This window comes from Panthera pardus, unplaced genomic scaffold (assembly GCF_024362965.1).
Source record: "Panthera pardus isolate Hobbes unplaced genomic scaffold, ASM2436296v1 HiC_scaffold_3, whole genome shotgun sequence".
NCBI classification, from domain to species: Eukaryota; Metazoa; Chordata; class Mammalia; order Carnivora; family Felidae; genus Panthera; species Panthera pardus.
In genome coordinates, this window is record NW_026526876.1 from 20,458,197 (window position 1) to 20,480,288 (window position 22,092).

The following is a 22,092-nucleotide window of genomic DNA, read 5'->3' on the forward strand; positions in this document are numbered from 1 at the left end:
CCACCGCTGTCCCAACCTGATGATTTATACTTCGGGACCGGCAGTGGCCAGCAGGGCCAGTGACCTGACTGAGCAGGCCAGTGCAGAGAGAGGCCAAGTTGGGTGGGGTGTTCCCAGCTCACCTGGGCTGTGCGCCCAAGGGGAAGGGGGTACTGCTCACTGCCAGGCGAGGGGCTGGCGGCTGCTGATTCACGCCATCCAAAGGGCGTGCGAAGGCCCTTCTCGGGGTCACTCAGGGCTGGCCTCTGTCCCTGCCGGGTAGGCCCCTTGCTTGCCTCACAAGCCTGCAGCCTCGGGCCCGTGTTCCTGCTGGTGTCCAGGCTGGTCCCGCAAAGGGCTCACCTCCGACTCTGTTCTGTCATGCACACAAGCCGTTCTCCCGCTTCACCACGTTCCCAGAAGAAAGTGGACAAAAGGAATAGAGGGGGTCAGGACACATGAAGGAGGGGTTCTTAGCATCTCCAAGTTTTAGGATCCGGTCCACCTCTCCCGGTCCCCCATTTTACAGATGGGCAGACAGAGGCTGGGGGAAGGAAGCCCTGGCCGGGTCGTGTGAGCAGAACAGAGCAGAGGAGACAGGCGGACTGGACTGGCTCTGGCTCCGGCCTGGTGGACGAGGGGCAAGCCCTGCCTGTGGGACGTGGGGGGCACGGGTGCTTGCTTGAGCTGGGAGTGTTAGTTGGGCTGACGGGTGGGGGGCGGGGTTGACCTTTCCAGGTGTATGTAGCTCCCCCTACCCACCCCTGGCTCACCCCCGCCCTCACACAACAGCCTTCCAAAGGTCCCCGCCTCTGCATACAGGTCCCCACCCCACCCCACCCCCAACACCGCCCTGGCTGCAGTGACAGTCTACACAGCCTAACCCTGGAGGCCCCGACTGAAAGTGTGGGCAAGGCAACTTGGGAATAGCAAAGGGAGAGCTTGTCTAGCCCCTTGGCAGCTTGGCAGGAGCCAGATGGGAGACTGGAAAGAATGTTTGGGGGAGGGAGAGGTATTTGCAGGCAGATGGGTGTCGGTGGCTTTGCCTCTAAAACCTGTTGCTGCAATCCACGGAATTGCTGTTCTCCAAGAAGGGAGACTCCCAGGAGAGGACAGGAGGAGCCAAGGGTAGCTGCCTTCCCCCGGCAGGACTCTAGCCTTGAAATGACACTTGGCATGTTAAAAAATACCCGCCGAGGCCACGGGGCTCTGCTGAATCTTGTTTTGTTTTTATGGCCTGCTTCGTTGCCAAAGGATTGGAGGCAGCTTAACACACACACACACACACACACAAAAAGTAAACTACAATAGGATAAAAATAGATCAAAGCAAAAACAGGGCTGGAACACACAGTACAATGAACCAAGAGGGTGGCACAGCAGAAATGTTCTCCGCGTGGGCCTCCGCAGTTCTCAAAGATGGGCTGCAACTTGGACTCTGAGCTTCCCGTTAGTTGAAGTGAAAAGGGAAATCCACCTGTTAGGAAACCCATGAAGTCCACAAGGTTAAAAGGATCCCAGAAGCAACTGTGCACGTTCTGAGGTCTGGGAGGGACTCTTGTGAGATCTTTGAAGGAGCCAGGGGTGGGGTCTCAGACAATGTCCTCAACCACAGTCTCCTAACAGAGCCACACCAACCCCATCTTTGCTCAGTGTAAATCCAGGGCTCGATGCCAAAGTGCAGATCAATAAAATCAGGTCTATGGAAAAGGCCAGACCTAAGTGATCCAAGTCATTTACCCAAGACATGGAATTTAGATTCTTCCAAAGCAGGGGTTCTCAACCTCAGCACTTTGACAAGTGGGCCCCCATCATTCTTTGTTATTGGGAACTGTTCTGGAGGAGGTTAAGCGACATCCCTGGTCTCTACCCACTAGATGCCAATAGCATCCCCCGCAACTGGCTAGGTCAATCCAAAACGTCCCCAGAAGGCATTGCCAGATGTCCCATCCGGGGCTGAAAACCACTGCTCCTGTTCTCCTGTTTCAGGAACACCATTTTCCTCCCTCAAACCCCGCCCCCCCCCATAAGGGCCAATTTAAGACAAAACGGTTTTCAAGTCACATGTTTTTTATTCAAAGCAAAAAAAAAAAAAAAAAAAAAAAAAAAAAAGGCTATGGAGTCCCGCGGGGGAAAATGTGTACATTTGCATCTTAAATTTTACCTACTTTACTGAGAAAGCTGGCACTTCTCTTTAGCCATCAGCATGTTTCTCTGAAGGTGTAATATGAGAAGCACCATAGAGACACAGATTTCTAGTCTCTGCCCCTGGAGCCACACTGAGGAATGCACTGAGAAGGTGGCTGGGGCCGGGCTGCCCTCCGCAGACCTAGGGTGGCGAGTGGACTGTGTCATTTCCCAGGTGACTTGGAAGATGCTGCTTCAGTATCGTGTCTCCCAACCAGGGCTCCCCCCCTGCCTCCGGCGAGTCAAATCATAGCCGCCTGCAAGTTTGAGGCTGTGTTCTCCGAAGACAGAAATGGGCAGCACAGACTCGTTCGTGTGTCCCCGGCAGGTGTTTATTAAGCATCTGCTGTGTGCCCGGCGCTGTGAGAGGCACAGGAACGGTGAGAGAATGTAAGAGAGTGGACAATCGGGCACTTTTTACCGCGTTAGGAAAAGGATGCGTGCTTTAATATTAAACATTAAAACGTTTTCTTTGGCCTAAACGCTCCCATATCGTCTTCTGATTTTAAGGAAATTAAAACATTTTCGTGGGCCTGCAAAAGTGCTGAGGGCCCGGCCCGGGCACTGCACCTGCTGGGCCTGATGGAGAAGCCTCACAGTGGGAACATGGGCTAGGGGTGAGGGGCTAGGGGTGAGGTGGGCTGGGGGAGCAAACAGAGCACCAGCAAGATAGGAAATATGTGAAACACTGGGCATGGCACTAAGGGCTTCTCAGGGATACACTGGTGAGTGTTGGGACAGGAAATGACCTGGGTCTCACTTTAATTTTTTTTTTAATGTTTATTCATTTTGAGAGGGAGAGAGAGAGAAAGAGAGAGAGCAGGGGAGGGGCAGAGAGAGAGAGAGAGAGAGAATCCCAACCAGGCTCTGCACTGTCAGCACAAAGCCTGATGTGGAGCTCGAACTCACAAACCATGAGATCATGACCTGGCTGACATTAAGAGTCAGACGCTTAACCGACTGAGCCACCCAGGTGCCCCTGGGTCTTACTTTAGAGAAGGTGTTAGGGAAGTGTCCCTGAGAGAGGAGAGTTGGAATTAGACCCACGAATGAAAGAAATCTATGATGCGAAGAGCAGGACCGGCCCATTCGAGGAATCAAGGACATCCCTCGCTTTGGCCCGAGCATCTGGGGTGGTGACATTCCTGAGAGGAGATGGCAGGAGGCACCAACTTCAGGGGAGCTAGAGTGGGTCTCAGACATTTCAAGTAGATACGGCCAGAAGGCAGCTGTGTGGGAAGCGGGTGCCTCGGACTGGACGTCTGTGATCCCCTAAGTTAATACGTTGATGTCCTCCGTCCCTACCCACCCCCCTAGTGTGATGGTATTAGGAGGGGGCCTCACCTCGGGGAGGTGAACAGGTTTAGGTAAGTTCACAAACACGGGACCCCCACAATGGGATTAATGTCCTGTTGGGAGGAGGAAGAGAGACTGGAGGGTCTCTCTCCACCACGTGAGGACACAGCGAGACAGGAAGTGGACTCTCACAGGAACCGAATCTGCCGGCACCCTGATCTTGGACTCCCAGGCTCCAGAAACTGTGAGGAACTAAAACCTACTGTTCAAGCCCCCATCTGTGGTATTGTGTCCCGGCAGCCAGCACTGACTGAGACGGGGGGGCAACTCCCCATGTGTCTCTAGCTGCTCATCTCCCTGGAGTCATGGCCCAGAGATGCAATTCAAGCCAAGAAGTAAGACCAAGGACAGCTCCATGGCTGTGATAACCCTCCTCCCTCCCCCCACCCCCACCGCCGACCGGAGGGAAGGTCAGCATTGGTGAGCCTCTCCCCTCTAGCCCCACTAGCTCCCAGAAGCCTGCACATGCAGGCGGGATGGGTTGGGGGGTCGTCCAGGCTGGGAGCCAGGCAGGGCTGCCCTCTGCTTGTCGGCTTCTGCCACTCACACCCACTGGGCTTGGACACAAAATGGGCACAATTGACTTCCCATCAATAGTTGGGGCCTGGAGGGTTTTTCCATCCGTACTCTGTCTGTCCGCCTTGTGACCCGAGAATCATTTAGAAGTAACAGACTGGAGGGCAGTCTGCTGTGATGGAAATGGAGTTTTTCTTCCAGACTCAATTGACCCAAAGGCAGATCAAACTCGTGACCTTGGCCCCCAATCCATCAAAATGAGTGCCCCAGGCCGTGGCTGGGAGAATCAATCCATCACACTGTCAACAGCCAGCTGGCGGTTCTGTGTCCTACAGAAACCTTCCGCCCCCCTCCTGCAAGTGGGAGGAAAGGGGTGCGTGTACCCCAGGAGGTGCACAAAGCCATCTCCTGGGATGCAGGAATAGATACAGATATGAGAACCCGGCTAATAATTACTGTGGATCCTGACATTGAATGTTTCTCTCCTTTACAAAGCATAGACAGCTTCAAGGCTGTAGGGAAGACGACCCCCTTTCCTGGGACTGCTGGATTCTGGCTAACGGGCTGCTCCAAGTCCTTCTCGGGGGGGCCTTCCTTGGAGAGCAGCCCCAGGGCTTTGCAGCCGCAGGTTCTTTCTAAAATGCAGGCCGGGGACATCTGGCTGGCTCCCGTTGGTAGAGCATGAGACTCTTATCTCTGGGTTGTGAGTTTCAAGGCCCACATTGGGAGTAGAGCTTACTGAATGAATGAATGAATGAATGAATGAATATGAAGGCGTCAGCAAGTCTGCATTTCTTCTGGAGGTACTAGGGGAGAATCTTGCCTCCTCACTTTTTACAGCTCCCAGAGACCTCCTGCCTTCCTTGGTTTATGGCCCTTCCTCCATTTTCAAAACCAGCAGAGTAACGTCTTCAAACCTCTCTCTCTCTCTCTCTCCTTTCCTGCCTCCCTCTGGCTCTCCTGCCTCCCACTTTTAAGTCCCCTTGTGATGACGTTGGGCCCACCCAGACAATCCAGGGTAACCTCCCCCATCTCAAGATCCTTAACCACACCCACAAAGTCCCCTTTGCCACGTAAGGTAACTTATTCACAGGTTTCAGAGATTAGGACGTGGGCATCTTTGGGGGCCAGTATTCTGCTCCCTAGAACACTGATAAAAGCTGCACCTTGTTCATTCTGTATCCTTCAGCATGAAGAGAAGTTCAACAGTATTTTTGAGTGAGTGCTGAGTGAATGAAAGAAAGACTAGCTCCCTAGAGGCTGGGTGGGGGCAGAACCATCGAGGGGACGCCAGAAGGGCTCTGGATAAGGAGGAAGAAACCAGAGTGTCACCTGAGCTGGCCCCATCACGCCTCTTCTGCTAACTCATTTTTGCTGGCGGTCTGGGCCTGTGGCATCCCCCCCAGAGCTGCCGGTGGCAGGGCATAGGAACCCCAGGAGGCTCCAAGCAGCCTCTGCTCCCCCTGGAAGGGCTCTGGGCACAGAAGCTGAGGAGAGGACGGCCTGAGGACCAAGATGCACGGAGGTGGCAACAGTGGGGGAGAAAAGCTATCAGGACCCCCTGAGCCCCACAACGTCCTGTCTCCTTGACTCTCAGACCCCAAGTGCGTGTCACATGACCTCTCAGTGGCCTCAGCACGCTCTCGAGCCTGAGAGGTCAGGCTCCTGCAGACGGAGCCTATGGTCTTTGGGAAGCTCATCTAAGTGCGACACCTACTGGTTCAGGCAGCCCTTCTCACCTCTCAGCCCTGGTTTCTTTGTCTGCAAAATGGGTACAAGCAACTTGAACAGTTACAAGTCAGGACAGGAGGAGGCCCAGATGAGAAGTGTGGGTGGCTCATTAGTGCCATTACTGAGCCCGCGCCCCTGGGGGAGACGGATGCCTTTCCTAGAGTAGACTTCCTAGAACCACCGGACTCCCAGAGACCAAGCTCTTGGGCAAAGGCAGAGCAGGCCCATCCCAGCTGCTGGACCTCCCTGCCCTGCACTCCAAGTGGCTATTGTGAGGCCAACAGCTGTCCCCGCCAAGTGGCATCTCTGGGGCACAGAGCAGTGGAGAGGGCAGGGCACACTGGCTCATTGTCCTTGGGGCTGAGCCGAACAGCAGCAGCTGTGGGTCACTGGGGGTTCCTCTGGCCTCCACTCCATCCCAACACCATGGCTATCCAGCCACCGGGCCCGTCCCTGCTGGACTTAGAGCGGCCCCTCCAGCAGCGCCTGAACAGCATGGAGCCCCCTGTCTCCTAGGGGGGCCCCTGTCTCCTCCTTTATCAGGGGTCCTTAGGAACAGTAAGCTTGAGGAAGGTGGCACCTTGGGCCTGGGGGCAGGACACCGTTCCTCACTCCTTATGGCACATACCTTCTGGGAGGGACGGCTCCCACCCAGCTACTCCCTGATGTCAGGCACCCACATGCCCATATGTACTTCTCACACAGCACCCTGGGTATGGCCACGCCGTGGGTCCCATTTCACAGATGCAGAATCTGGGGTTCAGGGAGGTGATTAAATGACTGGCCCACAATCACGGGCTGGGGCCCCGCAGAGCCCGGATTTGAACCCTGGCCTGCCCAATGCCACAGTCTATACCCGTGGCATGAACTCAGGGTGCCCAAGGTGGGAGGTAGGCAGATAGATGCACAGACACCAGGGAGGAGGGCCTGGCCACACTCAGCCCGGAAAAGCACTGGCTGAGATTGATCCAAGGCCAGGGGGGACGGGCTCGAGGACCTCCCCCAGTTCCTGACAGAATTCTAGAGCTCCCTGAACGCCTGCTTTTCAGAACAGTGCATCTATAGAGGGAAAGGGGCAGGGTGATGCTGATTCAGGAAATCTGCAGCCGGAGTTAAGTGGGTGCCTCATAATGATGGTGATTAAAAATTAACACCACTGTTTGCAGAACGATTTGGGTGTCCACTTTGCAGCCATGAATTAATTAGTCGACGAAAACACCAGTGCTGGGGACAGGCTCCGGGGCACAGAGGGAGGACTATGAGGTTCCAGAGGGGGCACCCGGCTCCCCACTCCGGCGCCTTCTCTGGCCTGGGGCTTGCTTTGTGTCTCTGCACAATGGGGTTGCTGGTGCACTTGGGGAGCCTTGACGTGGTAGTATACACGGGGGGCAGCCTCCTGGTTTGAGTGACAAGAGTGCAAAAGGCTTTAGGAGGTGGGAGACCCAGACCTGCCCCCAGTTGACTCCAATTAGCTGTGGGACCTCGGTAGTCACCTACTTCCCTGTGTGTCTATTTGCTCATCTGTAAAAGGGGTGAGGTCTCCTGCAGCTGAATTTCCGAGCGGGCGGATGAATTAGTTTGCTGGGGCCACCATAACAAATTATCACAGAGGCGATGGCTTAAGACAACAGACATGTCCTCCCATCGCAGAGGCCACAGGTCCGAGAGGGCGGTGCAGGCAGGGCGGGCTCCTTGGGGAGAACCGTTGCCGCCTCCGTCGGGGTCTCTGGGTGTAGCCGGCCACCCTGGGTGCTCCCCGGCAGCCGCCAGAATCCCGTCTCCTCCTCCGTCTTCATAGGGCTCCTCTGCGTCTCTTCCGTCGCTGCGTGTCCCAAACTCTCCTCTTGTAAGGCCCCCAGCCATGGAGTTTAGGGCCCACACGAATTCCAGGAGGACCTCACTGAGATCCTTAGTTACATGTGCAAAGATCCAATTTCCAAATCAGGTCACATTCACAGGTACCAGGGGTTAGGACTGGGTCTCCCTCTTTGGGGGAGACCATTCAACCCACCCTAGAAGGCATTTGGGGTAAGCAAAGGCTGCGAATGCCAGCTGCTGTCATTCTGAGGCCAAATCAGTGACTGTGCTCTGGGAGTGGGGAAGTCATCTAGGCAGCATCCTGGGCACGCCCTCGGCCTGGCCAGGCACTCAGAGGTGCGACCGGGAGTCCGGGTCGTGGGCGGGGCCTTGACCGAAAGAGGAGGGGCCGCTGGGGTGGATGGAGGGAGGAGTCTGCACGGGGGCGGGCGGGGCGGGGGGTGGGGGCCTCCTCCAAGCTCGGCTCTTGCCAATGAACCCTTTCCGGCCACCACAGTGCAGGGAAGCATCCCTGGAGATATTTCCAGGCTCTAATTATTATTTTTATCATCCCTTAAATAGCTGCCTGTCCTCTCCTCCTCCATCTACTCTCCAGGGTGCCTACCCCTTCCGGGACGCTCCGCTGGCTTCATGATAGAAAACTAAGCTCTAAGAGACACTCGAGTTTCAAATGCCAATCTTGTCACCCCCACCCCTCTAACAGGAGGACTAACTAAACCCTGACCAACCCCCTCCCCACCACCATGTTGCTTCATTCTCTATGCCCTCATATGGCTGGCCTCCCTTCTGGAACATGCCCATCGCTACCAGACGCTCTTCGGCCGCCCCTCCCTGCCCGTGCTTAGCGCCCCCCCCCCTTACCGTTCATACCCCTGTTAACCTCCCCCTGTTAGCCATTATCGTCCCCCGGGACCAGCGTGTACCTCCCCACTTGGCTGGGCTGTTCCTGGGGGCAGGAACGCAGCACTCTGTTTTGGGGCCCCAGTCCCTTGTACGTAGATGCTCTGTGGATGTTTATGGAAAGAAACCATCGAGAGATCAGGATTTGAATTCCGTGTCACCATCTTCCCAGCTGTGTGCCCTGGGCCTCGCTGAGTCGTGATGTCCTCATTTGCCTGCCTGCCTGCGCTGCCGGGTTGGTGTGTTGACAGATTAATGTGTTCTCGGGACTACTAATCAATGCACGGGAATAGGGTTCCTGCCCCAGGGGCGCCCCTGTGCCCCAGCCTGCCACAGGCCTCGGCTCGGCCCCCTGCCTCCCTGGGAATGAAGTAAGAGGGAGGCCCGGGCTTTTGGAAACTCTTGGATCCCTTCCCCGCCCCTCCCAGCCCCGCCTCAGCTCCAGGTGTCTCTCTCCCCAGCTATTTTCTTTTCTGATCCCGAGTTCAAAAGAACACCACCAAATCGAGGAGGAGCGCGGCGACAGCCACGGGAAAACAAAAGCCAGCAAGCAGGCTCCTTCTTGCAGGCCCGCTCGGGCCTGCAGGGCGCTGCCCACCTCTCCCCGCTCGCTCGGTCCAGGAAGGAGGGCGTCGGGGTTCTGCGGGCTCCAGTGCGACTCTGAAAACACCAGCTCCAGTTGGAGGGAAGGCCAGTTCAGGGCCAGGGCGTGGGGGGAGGGGGGGGCCTGCCCTAGTTAGAGCCCTAAAATGCTCCTTTGAAAGCACTTTCAGATGTCCCCAGCCCTGGGGGCAGGGGTGGTGTAATAATAATAAAACAACATTTGCATAGAGATTTCGTTTACAAAGCACTTTCTCAGGGGTGGGAGGCGCTGGGGTGGCCTGTGGAATCCTGGCTGGGAGGCCTCTGGTTGGTTCCACCCCCAGCCGAGCTCGCGATTGTGTGCGCGTAAACAAAGCGCTATTCATCCAACTATTTCCGATTCCTCTGGATTTCGTTCCTTTTTCCCTCTCCCATGAAGAGCACGCTCAGGGCTTGTCACTCAGGCCAGAAAAGGGATGTCAGGAGTCCCAGAGGGAGGGGTCGGCTGGGACCCGATTGGAGGGAAGCGGGGAGGCGGGGGCGGGGGGGGGGAGGGGGCTCCCTCCCTCTGCACCCCTGCCCCGCCCACCCCCTCACCCTTTGGCCCCCAAGCTCCTGGGAATCAGAACAGCCTCGCTGTGGTCGGTTTGTGCAACTCTGCTCAAGGCTAACCTGTGGCTTTGTCTTCATGTTGAAAGACTGAGCACAGGTTTGGTAATGTCTGCGCATACGCCGTGCGTGCGTACGTGCGGCTTTGCTAATTCTTCCCCAGCGGCGCGCATTGTGAGCGGGATGTTAGGTACACCGCGCGAGGGCGCGGGGGGCCCCGGGGCGTCTGCACCTGAACCAGGTGGGAGTAAGAAGACAGCTGTGCCTGGAGAGCAGCCCAGCTGTCACCTGGCCACTGGCATCCGGGGATGAGGGGGGCAGCACCAGACCCTGCCCCCTTAAGGGCCTCTGATGAGCTATATAGGGTGCGCCTGCAGGGGCTTGAGCAGGTTTGGGCGGCCCGGCAGGAGATGGAAGATGCAAGAGATCATTGCTGGGCTAGAGCAGTTCACCTTCACCTTCGAGAAGGATGTAGAGATGCAAAAGGGCACTGGACTCCTGCCTTTCCAGGGCATGGACAGTGAGTGAGGACAGGGTGTCAGCCGTCCCCCTGGGGGACCTCGCGCCGTTCTCTGGGCTTCTCCGCTCAGCCCCTTCACTGCGGCCCACCAGGGGGACCGAGTTGGGGACTGGGGCCTGCCACCCGTGATTCTCAGCTCAGCACCCCCCTTCTCAGGGGCTGAGGGCTCCCCTCTTACATACTCTCCAGGATTCCAGGAGAATGGAGCTGACTTCCAGGCAGCCCATTTTCCAGACGGGGAAAGCAGAGAGATACAGAAAGGGAATGGTGAGAAGCCAGGAAAGTCCACATTGGCCTCCTGAGTTGCCTTGGGCCCCTCCATCACCTGTGTTTCAGAGTTGGGGGCTTAGGTGTTGAGGTCTTGAGGCTGGTTCTGGAGGCCAGCATCCAAAGAGCCAGGCCCTAGCCCCCAGGCCCAAGCTTTGGGGAGGTTCGGGGTTGCGGGGGTGGGTGGGGGTGGGTAGGGACTTCCTGAGGAGGAAAAACCCCCTGGCAGGTGCAGCCTCTGGTGAAGCTACCTTCTCTCTTTCCTTCTTCCCCTTCTAGAGTCGGGCTCAGCTGTGTGCAACTTTTTCGCTAAAGGGCTCTGTGAGAAAGGTGGGTCAGCAGGGGAACCGGGGCGTGGGGGGCTGGGGCCGTCTACACATCTACGCCCTCTTGCAAAGAAATCCAAGTGCTCTGGTGGAAGGTCACACCCAAGCGAGTCATTGGCCGGGTGAGGGTAGGACTATTTACAAAGAACCCCTTCCCAGCAACCCTCACATTCTATCAGAGGGGTGGCCAAGCATGAGGCTGGTCCTGTTTAGGAACTTGGGAACTGGGGCATCCTTCCTGCTGATGGCAGTACCCCCGTAAGAAGGTAACAGAGTCACACAGGACATTTCTACTTCCTTCTAAGTTGTTAGTTACAAAGCCGGCTCTTAGGTCAGCACGTTAGGTCTCCGGGGTCAGGAAACACAACCTTTGAGGGGGGTTTCTGAGACCTGGTTTTAACAGGCCCTTAACAAGCACTATGTGCCAGGGGCCGTGCTGGGTGGGGGTCCCGGGCTGGAGCCACGGCTCTGCTCTCTGGTAGGAGCCCCACCCTGAGCCTGGAGGAGAGGGGGGCTGTGAGGCTGCTGGGAGCTGTCCTGACCCCCTGGGGCTTCCCGGGGTTTGAGAAGCACGAGGGCAGGCCAGGCAGAGAGGAAACTTTGGGCGAAGGTGTGGCAGTGCTAAGACGACAGCCCGTCCTCCGTGTGGCCTCCACCAGGGGTCAGGTGACGGGATGGACGAGGGGCACGCTCCTCGGGAATCCCAGGCAAGCAGGGGGTGGGGGTGCTCCCAGCTGGCTGCTCTGCTGTTCCCAGGGAAGCTCTGTCCTCTCCGGCACAACCGAGGGGAGAAGATGGTGGTGTGTAAGCACTGGCTGCGGGGACTGTGTAAGAAGGGCGACCAGTGCAATTTCTTGCACCAGTACGATGTCACCAGGATGCCCGAGTGCTACTTCTACTCCAAGTTCGGTAACGCCCCTTCCTGGCTCCAGCCCTTACCTAGGGGGGTTGGCAGTGGGGACTGGGGAGACAGGAAGACGTGTGACAGGGAAGCCCAAAGGAGACTGTGTATGTCTCCGGTGGCCGACCGGGCCTCTCTGAGCCCCAGGCACCTGCTTTTCCAGCCCCCTGGGAATAGTGGAACTGTACTCTGGGATCCCTGTTTCACTGGCCCACAGGCTCGGGCACACGCTAGTAACCCCCACCCCCACCCCCACGGGAAGGGTGGGGTGAGGCTGGACTCAAAGGCTGAATTGTTTCCCTTTGCAGTCCTGGCTAATCACATACCCGGACTGACTGTCCGGAAATAAGCCTGGAATGGGCCGCGTCTCTGTCCCCGGGGTGGGTCCGGGCCAGCGTTTCCCAAACAGCAGGATTTGAAAGCCACTTTCACGATGCTTGCCAAACACAGAAAGCACCTGTGCCATTGACCTGTGTCACTGTCGATTCTTTCGACTGTCTTGTTTTACGGAGTGTTATTATAGAAGAAAACTTTGCATTGCTTCCGTAAGTGGAAAACTAGCATCTCTTCTTGGCAATGCAGGGTCACTGTAAACATACAGTCATGAGGTTCAGAAGCACAGCCTCTAAAATTATCTTGTGTGGTCGGGTTGGGACCAGTGTCCTCCTTCTCTCTGGCTTTCAGACCTCCTTTTGTCGTGCACAGGGCTGCCCGGGGCAGGAGGCCACAACCACTTGCCACCTCATTTAAGATTGAATCGGCAAGTGTGCCTCAGATCTTGTAAAATATCTTCCCAGTGAAATTCTACAGCTCAGTGCTTTCCAGAGCTGGAAGGAGCCTTAAGGATTATCTAGTCCAGTGCTTTTCAAACTGTGTTCCAAAAGAGTGACCTGGAGGGACAGAGAGCTGCCACAGTCTTCAGGGATGTCTCTGACTGGGGCAGCTTTGGGGTAAGCTGCCCTTAGTGCCAGTGGCGGGGGGGGGGGGGGCAGTGGGGGAGGTCCCAGCTATTTGGGAAGAAGGCGAAGCATCCCCAAAGAGCTCCTCCCAGGCCAAAATTCTGTGTCCTGCCTGCTGGGAGTTGAGGTCCCGCGGCCTGCATGTGTTCTTGGAAGGGAAGCACAGTTTACCTGAAGCCCAGCTTCCCTTGGTCAGCACCTAAACCTCTTTCATTTAAAAATGCCACTTACCATTAAAAAAAAAAAAATTATAACATTTATTTATTTTTGCTAGAAGGTGACAGAGCACCAGTGGGGGAGAGGCATAAGGGGGGGGGGGGCACAGAATCCGAAGCAGGCTCCAGGCTCTGAGCTGTCAACACAGAGCCTGATGCGGGGCTCGAACTCACGGAAACTGAGATCATGACCTGAGTGGAAGTCAGATGCTTAACCGACTGAGCCCCCCGGGGCGCCCCAAAGTAATTATCATTCGTATTGGAAGTAAACTGTTTTATGTAGAACATTATGTTGGGAGGTGTTGGAGTGGGAAGGGGCAGCTGAGGGGGCCCAGGGTCTTGGGCCCTGAAGCTGGCTGGGCTCTTCTAACAGCTACCTGGGGGACTCCGAAAAGGCTGACTGGAGGGTGAGGCGCGGGTGCCACCTGCTGTCCGCCAGAGGAATGCAGCGAGGTGCATCCAGGCCAGGACAGAAAGGCAGCATTGCACGGACAGATGACTTCCCGCCGCTGCCTCCTAGATCAAATGCTTGCCAGCCCTAGGGGAGGGATGTCACTTCCATTCCTCAAAAGGCGGGAGCCCAGAGGCTGCACTCTGCCCTGGGCTGCACACGGCAGTTCCCCTCTCTGAGCACTGCTGTCCTCGTTTGTGAGACGGGAAGGCCAGGAGGGAACGGTGATTTCAAACTGTTCTTAGGCATCAGCGGTGAAACCTGCTTTGCAGAAGGGCGACCTTTAAGTAGATCTCTGGAGAAGTTTGAAAACCAATGGGGCGAACACCATCAAGTCCTTTTGGCTCTGAGAAGCACCGAGTTGTAGACTTTTTTTTTTTTAACGTTTATTTATTATCGAGAGACAGACACAGAGCGTGAGCAGGGGAGGGGCAGAGAGGGGAGGAGACACAGAATCCAAAGCAGGCTCCAGGCTCTGAGCCGGCAGCACAGAGCCCGACACGAGGCTCAAACCCACAGACTATGAGATCATGACCTGAGCTGAAGTCAGTCGCCCAACCGACTGAGCCACCCGGGCGCACCCGTGAGTTGCAGGCTTTTAAGGAGGATGGGATTGGAAGCATCCACCAAGTCTCTACTCACATGAGGTGAAAGATGAACTGATTCCTCCCCACGCTCCTTCAGAGCCCTGGGCTCCTGCAAGAAATCTAAGAGTGTTCTTACAACAATTCTCCAGTGGTCTGTCCCACGAGGCTGGCTCCTTCTAGAGGACCCGAGTCTTGGACTATTACCCACAGCTTACAGCACAGGCATCGTGCAACCACAGGGGTCCCTGTGTAGCATCTAGCATCAGACCACCGCCAGCTTTGGAGCTGGTCTTGTTGGCCTGTCCGCCAGAAAGGACTGTACCCTGGTTCTAGAAGCACCGTAGGTCTCCGTCGCAGAGACGAAGCACAGAGGGCCTTGATTGAAAAGCATCCACACTGTGTCCTCTTGGATCTTTAGGGGCTCGCTCTGGCTCTCCTCTCCCCGCCGCTTCTTCGTTCCTTCCTCTCTGGTGGCCTCCAGATGCCTTCCGTTCCAGTCCCTCCCTCTGGATATCTGGCCCTGCCTCTGCTCTTCCAGATGTGTTTATTCTTACCCAAGTCCTACTTAGCAAGTAGTATTGGGATCCATTCTTCTTAGATTGCAAGAAGGATTAGAAAATCCTTGCTGTCTTCTAAAAGCTGCTGCTGATGGAAGGAAGGCAAGTGGAGGCTAGGCAAGGCGGTCAGTCCACTTTGGGGAGGGTGGAAATGAGCGTTAAGATGAGCCCGTTTTGTTTTTTTTTTTTTAATTTTTTTTAACGTTTATTTATTTTTGAGACAGAGAGAGACAGAGCATGAACAGGGGAGGGGCAGAGAGAGAGGGAGACACAGAATCCAAAACAGGCTCCAGACTCTGAGCTGTCAGCACAGGGCCCAATGCGGGGCTTGAACTCACGGACTGTGAGATCATGACCTGAGCTGAAGTCGGACGCTTAACCAACTGAGCCACCCAGGTGCCCCAAGATGAGCCCATTTTTAAAGAATGCTGGACTTTTCAGGTGATTGCAACAACAAGGAATGTCCCTTTCTCCACGTGAAGCCAGCTTTCAAGACCCGGGACTGTCCTTGGTATGACCAAGGTTTCTGCAAGGATGGTGAGGCCCCGATGGAAAGGGAGCACTAGGTGATCACGATGTGGGGGGTGTCCCCAGCAGGGGAAGGATGCATATTCCTGATAAGGCCCCGTGGGGGTGTGCCCCTGGGTTAAAATCCCAACGGAAGACCTTTCCATAGTTCTCCCCCAGGCTCGCCCTGATGGAAAAGAACCCTCTGTGTGTGGTAACATTCAGCCTGGCATGGCTTCTCCCAGCAGGCTTACTTGGGTTCAGATCCCAGTGACTTCAGAATGTATCAGCTGCGTGACCTTGAACGAATTGCTGAACGCAGTTCCTCACTTATCGAAAGGGGAAACAGCTCCTTCATAGGGTTATTGAGCTGGCAGACATAGGACCTCACAGGAAGCCCTTGGCATCGGGTCTGGTCCAGGGGAGACCGACCACATGCATTCTCTTGTCTATTTCTTTTACCCACCTGGGGGGGGGGGGTGCTGTCACCTAAGCGTGCTCCACCTGCCCCATTAAGAGGCAGGGTCCCCCCAATGGAGTCCCTGTGCTCTGAGTACTGCGCCCTTTACTTTCACTGGTGTTCAGGTGCACTGTTCTGAGTCCTCGGCAGTGTTCCTTTGGGGGCATTTTAGGGGAGGATTAGTAAGCTGTGGTGGGGTTAGCCTTTCCTCAGCTGTAGCTTCTGGAGCTAAGTAAAGGTGACAAATGACAGTCTACAACCACGTAAATCCTCCAAGATGCAGTGTGTCAGGGATGCCTCCGACCCCACTGCTCAGCACTGGCCAGCTGGCACCCACCCCAGCACATTCCGAGGTGGCCATTCCCCTCTCAGTCACGTGGCTAGGAAGCAGGTGCTTTGGGCAGGAAAGGACAAGGTTTATATACCCTGTTAAGTGGAGAGCTATGACTGCCATACCCTCCCGGTGAGATTTGTCATGTGTGTTTCTGGCTGTTCTCTGCCCAGCAGGTCCCCTGTGCAAACACCGCCATGTCCGTAAGATAATGTGCGCTAACTACTTCGTGGGCTTCTGCCCGGAGGGACCCAGGTGCCAATTTGCACAGTAAGTATGACACCTGGATTAGCAACTCTAGTTGGGTGCCTGCTTTCTGGCTTCTGGATCTAGATCCTTCTATACCTTCACTGGTCCAAGGTGGAAAATGAAGTGTCTGGTGAGCATGCCCCCCTCCCCCCTGCAGTGATTTCCTTGCTAGCTCACCCTGCATTGCCTCCCCCCGCCCCCCCCCCCCCCAAGGTGCTGTACCAAACTCTACCCCAGGCTGTTCACGTGTATTTGTGCAGGGCTGACAGGCAAGTAGCTCTTCCCAAACTGTTCTAGAAATGAGCAGAAACACTTAAAACCCACCCCAACCCTCTGCAGTTCTCCGTCATCCCCCGGCTGGGGCATGGGCTCCTTCCCCAGGGGGCTCAGAAACCTGAAATCTGCAGTAGGCTGGTGAGGAGCACACTAATGAGCAGGTGATGGAGGGCTGGAGCCAGGCTGTAACTGTCTCTCTCTCTCTCTCTCTCTGTACTTCCCTCAGTCCCAAGATGAATCTTTTATTCAACCCGAGTTTCACGAAGGTGAGTGTGCAGGCAGGGGTGTTTCGTTCCCTTTACCGCACGCGCTCCCTGGAGAGCACTTACTCTGGCACCGCACTACGCCCAGCTGCCCTCACCCTCGCACGATCCGCTCCAAGTACCCGTCCCGGGAGAGGCACCCGCCACGGCCCAGACCCCCTCCCACCTCTGCAGCCTCTGCGGCAGGTAGCGGCCCTGCTCAGCTCATCGGCCCTGGAATTCTCCTTAGTGGGCGGCATGTGTGTGTAAGCAACCTGTGGGGTTCCAACTCACGACCCTGAGATCATGAGTCGCATGTTTCTCCAACTTAGGACAGCCAGGCGCCCGACGTGTGTGGTTTTTTGATAAAGACCGAGGGGCCCAGCTCCGGGCTTGCGGTCCAGAGTCGTTCCTCTGCATCGGGGCCATCCTGGTTGTGCCCGGTCCCTGCGGGAACACATACTCTTCCCACTGCTACCAAGCACTGACGAGCACCCGCATCAGGGGTCAGCAAACTACAGCCTGGGGGCCAGATCGGGCCACTGCCTATTTTTGTACAGCCCCGCACTTGCAGTGGTTTTGTTTTTTTTTTTAAAGATCGTAGGGGAAAGAAACCAGAATATATTGTAACACGTGAAAATGAAAATGTCAGTGCTCGTAGTTTTATTGGAACCGGGCCACGCTCACGTACGCGTCATCTACAGCCGGTCTCGTGCTTAGGAGTGGCTGCGCCGGAGCCCAGACGGCCTGCAAGGCCGGAAATCTTTCCTCTCTGGTCTCCTACAGAAAGTCTTTGCTGACCCCTGGTCCGGAAGACTGAAAGTCGGAAGGCCAGTTAAGTCTGAAGGAGGTCAAAATAGGCGTGGGAACGGGGGGCGGGCGCTTAGCCCCTGTCAATCAGTGGCCCCACATCCGGTCCCTCAGCCAGAGGGAAGGCCGGCGCCGGCTCGGAAGGGCGCCCTCTGCCGCTTCCAGGGGGGAAGCCTCCTCAATGACTGCGGGCGATCCACAAGCCCAAGTCTAAGGCTCGTCGGGAGCCACGCGGTCGGCAATTAACGCCGCAGTAAAGCACCTTGAAACCTGCTTTGCATGTACACGCCTGGCCGGAGCCCCTGCCCTCAGTGCAAAGTCGCCACGTCTGCAGTGTTTTCTCCTGACTTTATCAGCAGCTTGTCAACTGGCCACGGGGTTCAGCCCCTCCTGCTCGTGCCTGGGAGCCTCGCAGGCCCCCTTCCCCGCCGGAGGGACCGCTTCTCCCCGCTCAGAGGCCCCAGCAGCACCTGGTCTCCTACCACCTGGGACTCAGGGCGCCGGAGCCCGGCCCGTGCTACAGGGTGAGTAGCTGCGGTGCGACTCCCTTCGGGTCAGGTAAGACCACCACACTGGGGTCTAGGGGTGTGAATGAGGGCAGTGAGCGGGCACTGGTAACCCCAATGTTACCCTAAGTCTCCACGACCTCATCTGACTTACCTCTCTGGCCAGACAAGACTTTAAAAGCTACTAAGTTAGACAGCTTTCATCACCTTCTTTGCTGCGTTACCAGTTCTGAGTTGATCTATAATGTCCTCAAGATTTAGGGGGCAGGATTTCCTAAGGGAATGTAGCACTTTGGTTTCCTTTTTTTCCCCCTGGTTTATCAAGAAGAAAAACATCATACATACCTTCACGAGACAAACTCTACGCTGTTCTGCGCTCTTTTTATTTTAGAGATTTTATTTGTAAGTAATCTCTACACCCAATGTGAAGCTCCAACTCCCCACCCTGCGATCAGGAGTCCCACGTTCCACCAACTGAGCCAGCCAGGCGCCCTGACTGTCCTGTGCTTCTGGCCGCTCTACACTGGAAGAGCAACCTCCACCGGCAGAGGCCAGGGAACGGGGCCCTTGCCTTTCTCATACGTTTGATTTTGGGGGGCCTCTGAACATCCAGAGCCCTGTTCTCTGGGATAGTGATAATGGCTTGAATCTCAAGGTCTCTCAGGCCTGAAACGGAGCTTCATTTAAGATAAAATCCATCAAGGGTACCTGGGTGGCTCCGTCGGTTAAGCGTCTGTCCGACGCTTGGTTTCGGCTCGGGTGGGGATCTCCCGGCTTCATGGGTTCAAGCCCTGTCAGCCGTGCTGAGTGCGGAGCCTGCTTGGGAGTCTCTCTGCCCCTCCCCCACTTGTGCTGTCTCGGTTTCTCAAAATAAAGTTAAGAAAAAAAAAAGCTAGTTAAGCAGCTAACTAGCTTTTATGGTTCCTTAGACAGGTTAAGATGTTTCTACTGAGATTTGAATCTATGAAAAGTTACACCCTTAATCTTTTTCTTTTAGTGTCGAAAACCGGGCCATTATGCCAGCAAATGTAGTAAGACTCCAACAGGTAGGAGTTATCAAAAAATAACCCCTGGTCTGTGGGGTAACTGAAGACCTTCTAGTGAAGACACCCAGGGGCCACGCTGTGGGGTCCTCTCTGTTCCCAGTGAACCCTACTGCCCGCCTCAACAGGGTAGGAGATGCGGGAGTAGCGTGCTGCATTCGGGCTTATTTCCTCTCATTCTGTCCGTGAACGAGCTGCTAGAAACACAACAGGACTGGAGGCACGCAACCTGTGGCAGGACGAGTTAGCCATAAAACGGGGGAGCAGAATGTACCTAAACCCCGAACCCAAGCTAGTGGGAACAGCCGCCCCCGTCTGTGCGTTTCCTGCACCCGCTACAAGACCAGCCTGGGCTGCACGGGGCAGTTCCCGTGCACGTGGCCTCACTGCTGCTGCAAACTGGTGATTAAACTCAATGGTTTCCTTTGGCACGACAGCTGCTTCCCTGTTACGGCTTACTTAAATTTAAGGCTAGACCCTGTGCACGCCTGATGTGAGGAATTACGGGGAGGGAGACGGTACACACCAGTCTTATCCTGGGGGGGTAGGGGCGTGACCTGGGCCATTTAATGCCATTCTATTTACGCGGATGCGGGAGTCAAGGGAGTCTGACCCACTGGGAGAGGAGCGGGGAGGTTAAAGCAGAGACTTTTGGAGACATGGAGAAAACAGTAGAAGGTGTGAGTAGGACGCACCCCCCCACCCCCACCAGCCTGTGGCAGATGGAGACGGCCACCCGGCCGCCTGGAGCTAGAAGGTAAGGGGACAGGGTGATCGAAGAACGAGGCCCGCAGGTTCTGGGGGTCTGCACGGCAGCCCCGCGTGGGCTGCTGAGACAAATACCACACAGCCGTGTAGGCAAACTACTCAGCCTCGAGCCTCAGGCTCCTCAGTGTGACAAATAAGCGTAACGGCGCCAGCCTCCCAGGGTGGTCCTAAGGATGGGACGAGAGAATGCAGGTAAAGAACTCTGCACAGCACTTGGCTTTGACAGAGCAGGCCCCGGAGGGTAGCCACGTTTTAGCGGGGATCGTGGCGGGCTTGTTCTCGCTTGGTTCACATTTAGAATCTGAAGTAGCGTGAGGCCACAGGGGGTTCAGGAGAGCCGTTAGAATTTAATTCCTACCACACGTGGGCCCTTGCTGGAATTTACCGACGCAGGGCCTCTAATCCCACCAAGGCTCTGCAAAGTAGGTATAACTGTCCGCGCTTTACAGTCCAGACCTCCAAAGAGGCTCCAGGAAGTCAGACAACTCGCCCCAGGCCACAGCCACCCATCTCAAAGGTGAGGGTCTGGAAGAGGCAAATAACCAGGTGAGAGGAAAATTTTAAAACTACTGTTATGAAGAGTGGTGGAGGAACACAGGGAGCAGGGGAATTAGGATAATCTGCAAATCGGGGTAAAGGACTAAGAACAGCGGCAGTGAGGTTTCCCGGAACAAGTAAAACACCCTGTTGCTAATACACAAATGATTATCTTTAATAACTAAATACTCTGGTATGTATTAGAAGAAAGTACTTTCCCCAGTAAACTCCGTATTTCAGATACAGTCACTCAGGCTTCAATCCCAGGAGCTAAGACCAGGGATAACCCACCCCACACAGACCACGTGGGCACAGACATGGCCTTTGGGCCTGCCCGGAAGTATTTCCAACCTTCTGGAACGGAACCCTCCCCTGAAGTCTTCTCAAAGGCGGATACGGATCGCTCGTATGGATTCTCTGCACGCTGCTGAAGATTCGTTTGGGAATTCGTGCCACTGCCTTGGAAGCAGAACCTAACCAACACTGTTGCTCACCTGGGGGCGGGCTCATCTAGGGGGGCTCCTGCCCGTGCTGTGGGGGATACGAGGCATCATTTTGGGAGACGACATCAAGGAGGCCGTTTAACACGGAACATCAGGTTAGGAGCATCCCTGGCTTCTTTTTCTCGGCTTTGTGATGAGCAGCTACTCCTGACTCAACGCCTGCAGGTAACAGGGCCTCACTCCTCTACGATCCCAGGTTTGAAAAGAATCTCTCCTCTTTCTGGGTGGAGCCCTGCATCTGCCAGGTCACAGACAGGATTAGGACTGGCTGCGCAAATGAACTGATCTTGCAGGGATATTTGCAGATTTGAGCACTAAATGTAGCCTCACGAGCCAAGTTTACATTGCTACTGTAAGCGGAAACTGCTCCTTTGATCAAGCACTTTGTCTGGACCGGAATCTAGGACAAGAATCGACGGCTCTCTGCTGACCTCAACAACTCAGACTGTTTGGAACATTATGAGGAAATCGTTAAAAGACCTGATGAAAGGTCTTCAAGCACCCTCTCACCCCACATGGCAGAAATGCGAGTGGCCAGAAACCAAGGAACTCCAGCATCTGGAGATACTAACGGCTTCTTCAAAGTCTCCCGGACCATTTAAGAATCCACGCTCAGTACTGGGGAGCCTGGGTGGCTGGTTAAGTATCCGACTCCGGCTCAGGTCATGATGTCACAGTTTGTGAGTTCGAGCGCCGCGGTGGGCTGTGCTCATGGCTCAGGGCCTGGAACTTGCTTCAGATTCTGTAGCGCCCTCTCTCTGCCCCTCCCCCACTCGCACTCTCTCTCAAAAATAAACATTAAAAAAAAAAAAAAGGAATCCATGCTCAGTATCAAATTCAGAGGCATCAGTTAAGCCCTTTTCTTCTTTCCTACACATGGGTCAGGATTCTTGGTGCTGGCCATGTCAAACTAAAAAATCTTTTTAGTGCAGGATCCCACCTTCATCTTCAACTTGGTAAAATGAAGCAGCTAGCTGTCCCTCTAGGACGGCTGGTTCATTTAGTTTGCTCTTCACATTAAGGAACTTATTTTCAGGGATGTAAAATACCTACTGTGACATAAATTAAGTAGAATGTTTTCACTGTTCTAGCATTCTGATTCTGACAAATGACGCTCTCTTATTTACAGTAGTGGTAATAGGTCTTGGGGCTCCAGCCCCTGGGGACCACCACTGCACCTGTGTTTGGACAGCAGGGGGTGGCACCAGGGCACTAAGCCTCTAGGTCAAGAAAGGCTTCTACTGAAATGTTTCCTAACCCAAACTGTCTTAGAGCAGGGATCCCAAGTTGCCTTACAGGTTCCAAACACTCCAAATGCAGGGGCTCGTGGCCTTACCTACTCCAAATGCGGGGGAGGGGGGCGGGAAGGGGGTCCCGCTCCCCCAGGGCAGGGTCAGCAC

General features: G+C 55.4%; 1 protein-coding gene across 7 annotated transcripts; it reads left to right on the forward strand.

The window, feature by feature from the left end:
* The first annotated feature begins 10,092 nt into the window (after positions 1–10,092).
* On the forward strand, positions 10,093–19,320 carry CPSF4L (cleavage and polyadenylation specific factor 4 like). 7 transcript variants are annotated; one of them, XM_053893202.1, is made up of 6 exons: positions 10,093–10,197; positions 10,744–10,794; positions 14,902–14,997; positions 15,932–16,028; positions 16,510–16,549; positions 17,692–17,998. In XM_053893202.1, the coding sequence occupies exons 1-6, from the start codon at positions 10,095–10,097 to the stop codon at positions 17,968–17,970; spliced, it is 666 nt and encodes a 221-aa protein (XP_053749177.1). In that variant the 5' UTR covers positions 10,093–10,094; the 3' UTR covers positions 17,971–17,998. The 7 variants fall into 7 exon arrangements, with proteins under 7 accessions (XP_053749177.1, XP_053749178.1, XP_053749179.1 ...); XM_053893203.1 differs by having other exon boundaries at positions 15,935–16,028; XM_019466376.2 differs by lacking the exons at positions 10,093–10,197; positions 10,744–10,794 and adding exons at positions 11,388–11,699; positions 18,839–19,320 and having other exon boundaries at positions 17,692–17,859.
* Positions 19,321–22,092: the final 2,772 nt, after the last annotated feature.

Bases quoted from the DNA above. Each gene is read 5' to 3' on its own strand.
- CPSF4L (XM_019466373.2), top strand. From the start codon at position 11,465: ATGGACGAGGGGCACGCTCCTCGGGAATCCCAGGCAAGCAGGGGGTGG. The intron at 11,700-14,901 runs GTAACGCCCCTT...TGGACTTTTCAG, and splicing joins CTACTTCTACTCCAAGTTCG to GTGATTGCAACAACAAGGAA. The intron at 16,029-16,509 runs GTAAGTATGACA...TACTTCCCTCAG, and splicing joins CCCAGGTGCCAATTTGCACA to TCCCAAGATGAATCTTTTAT.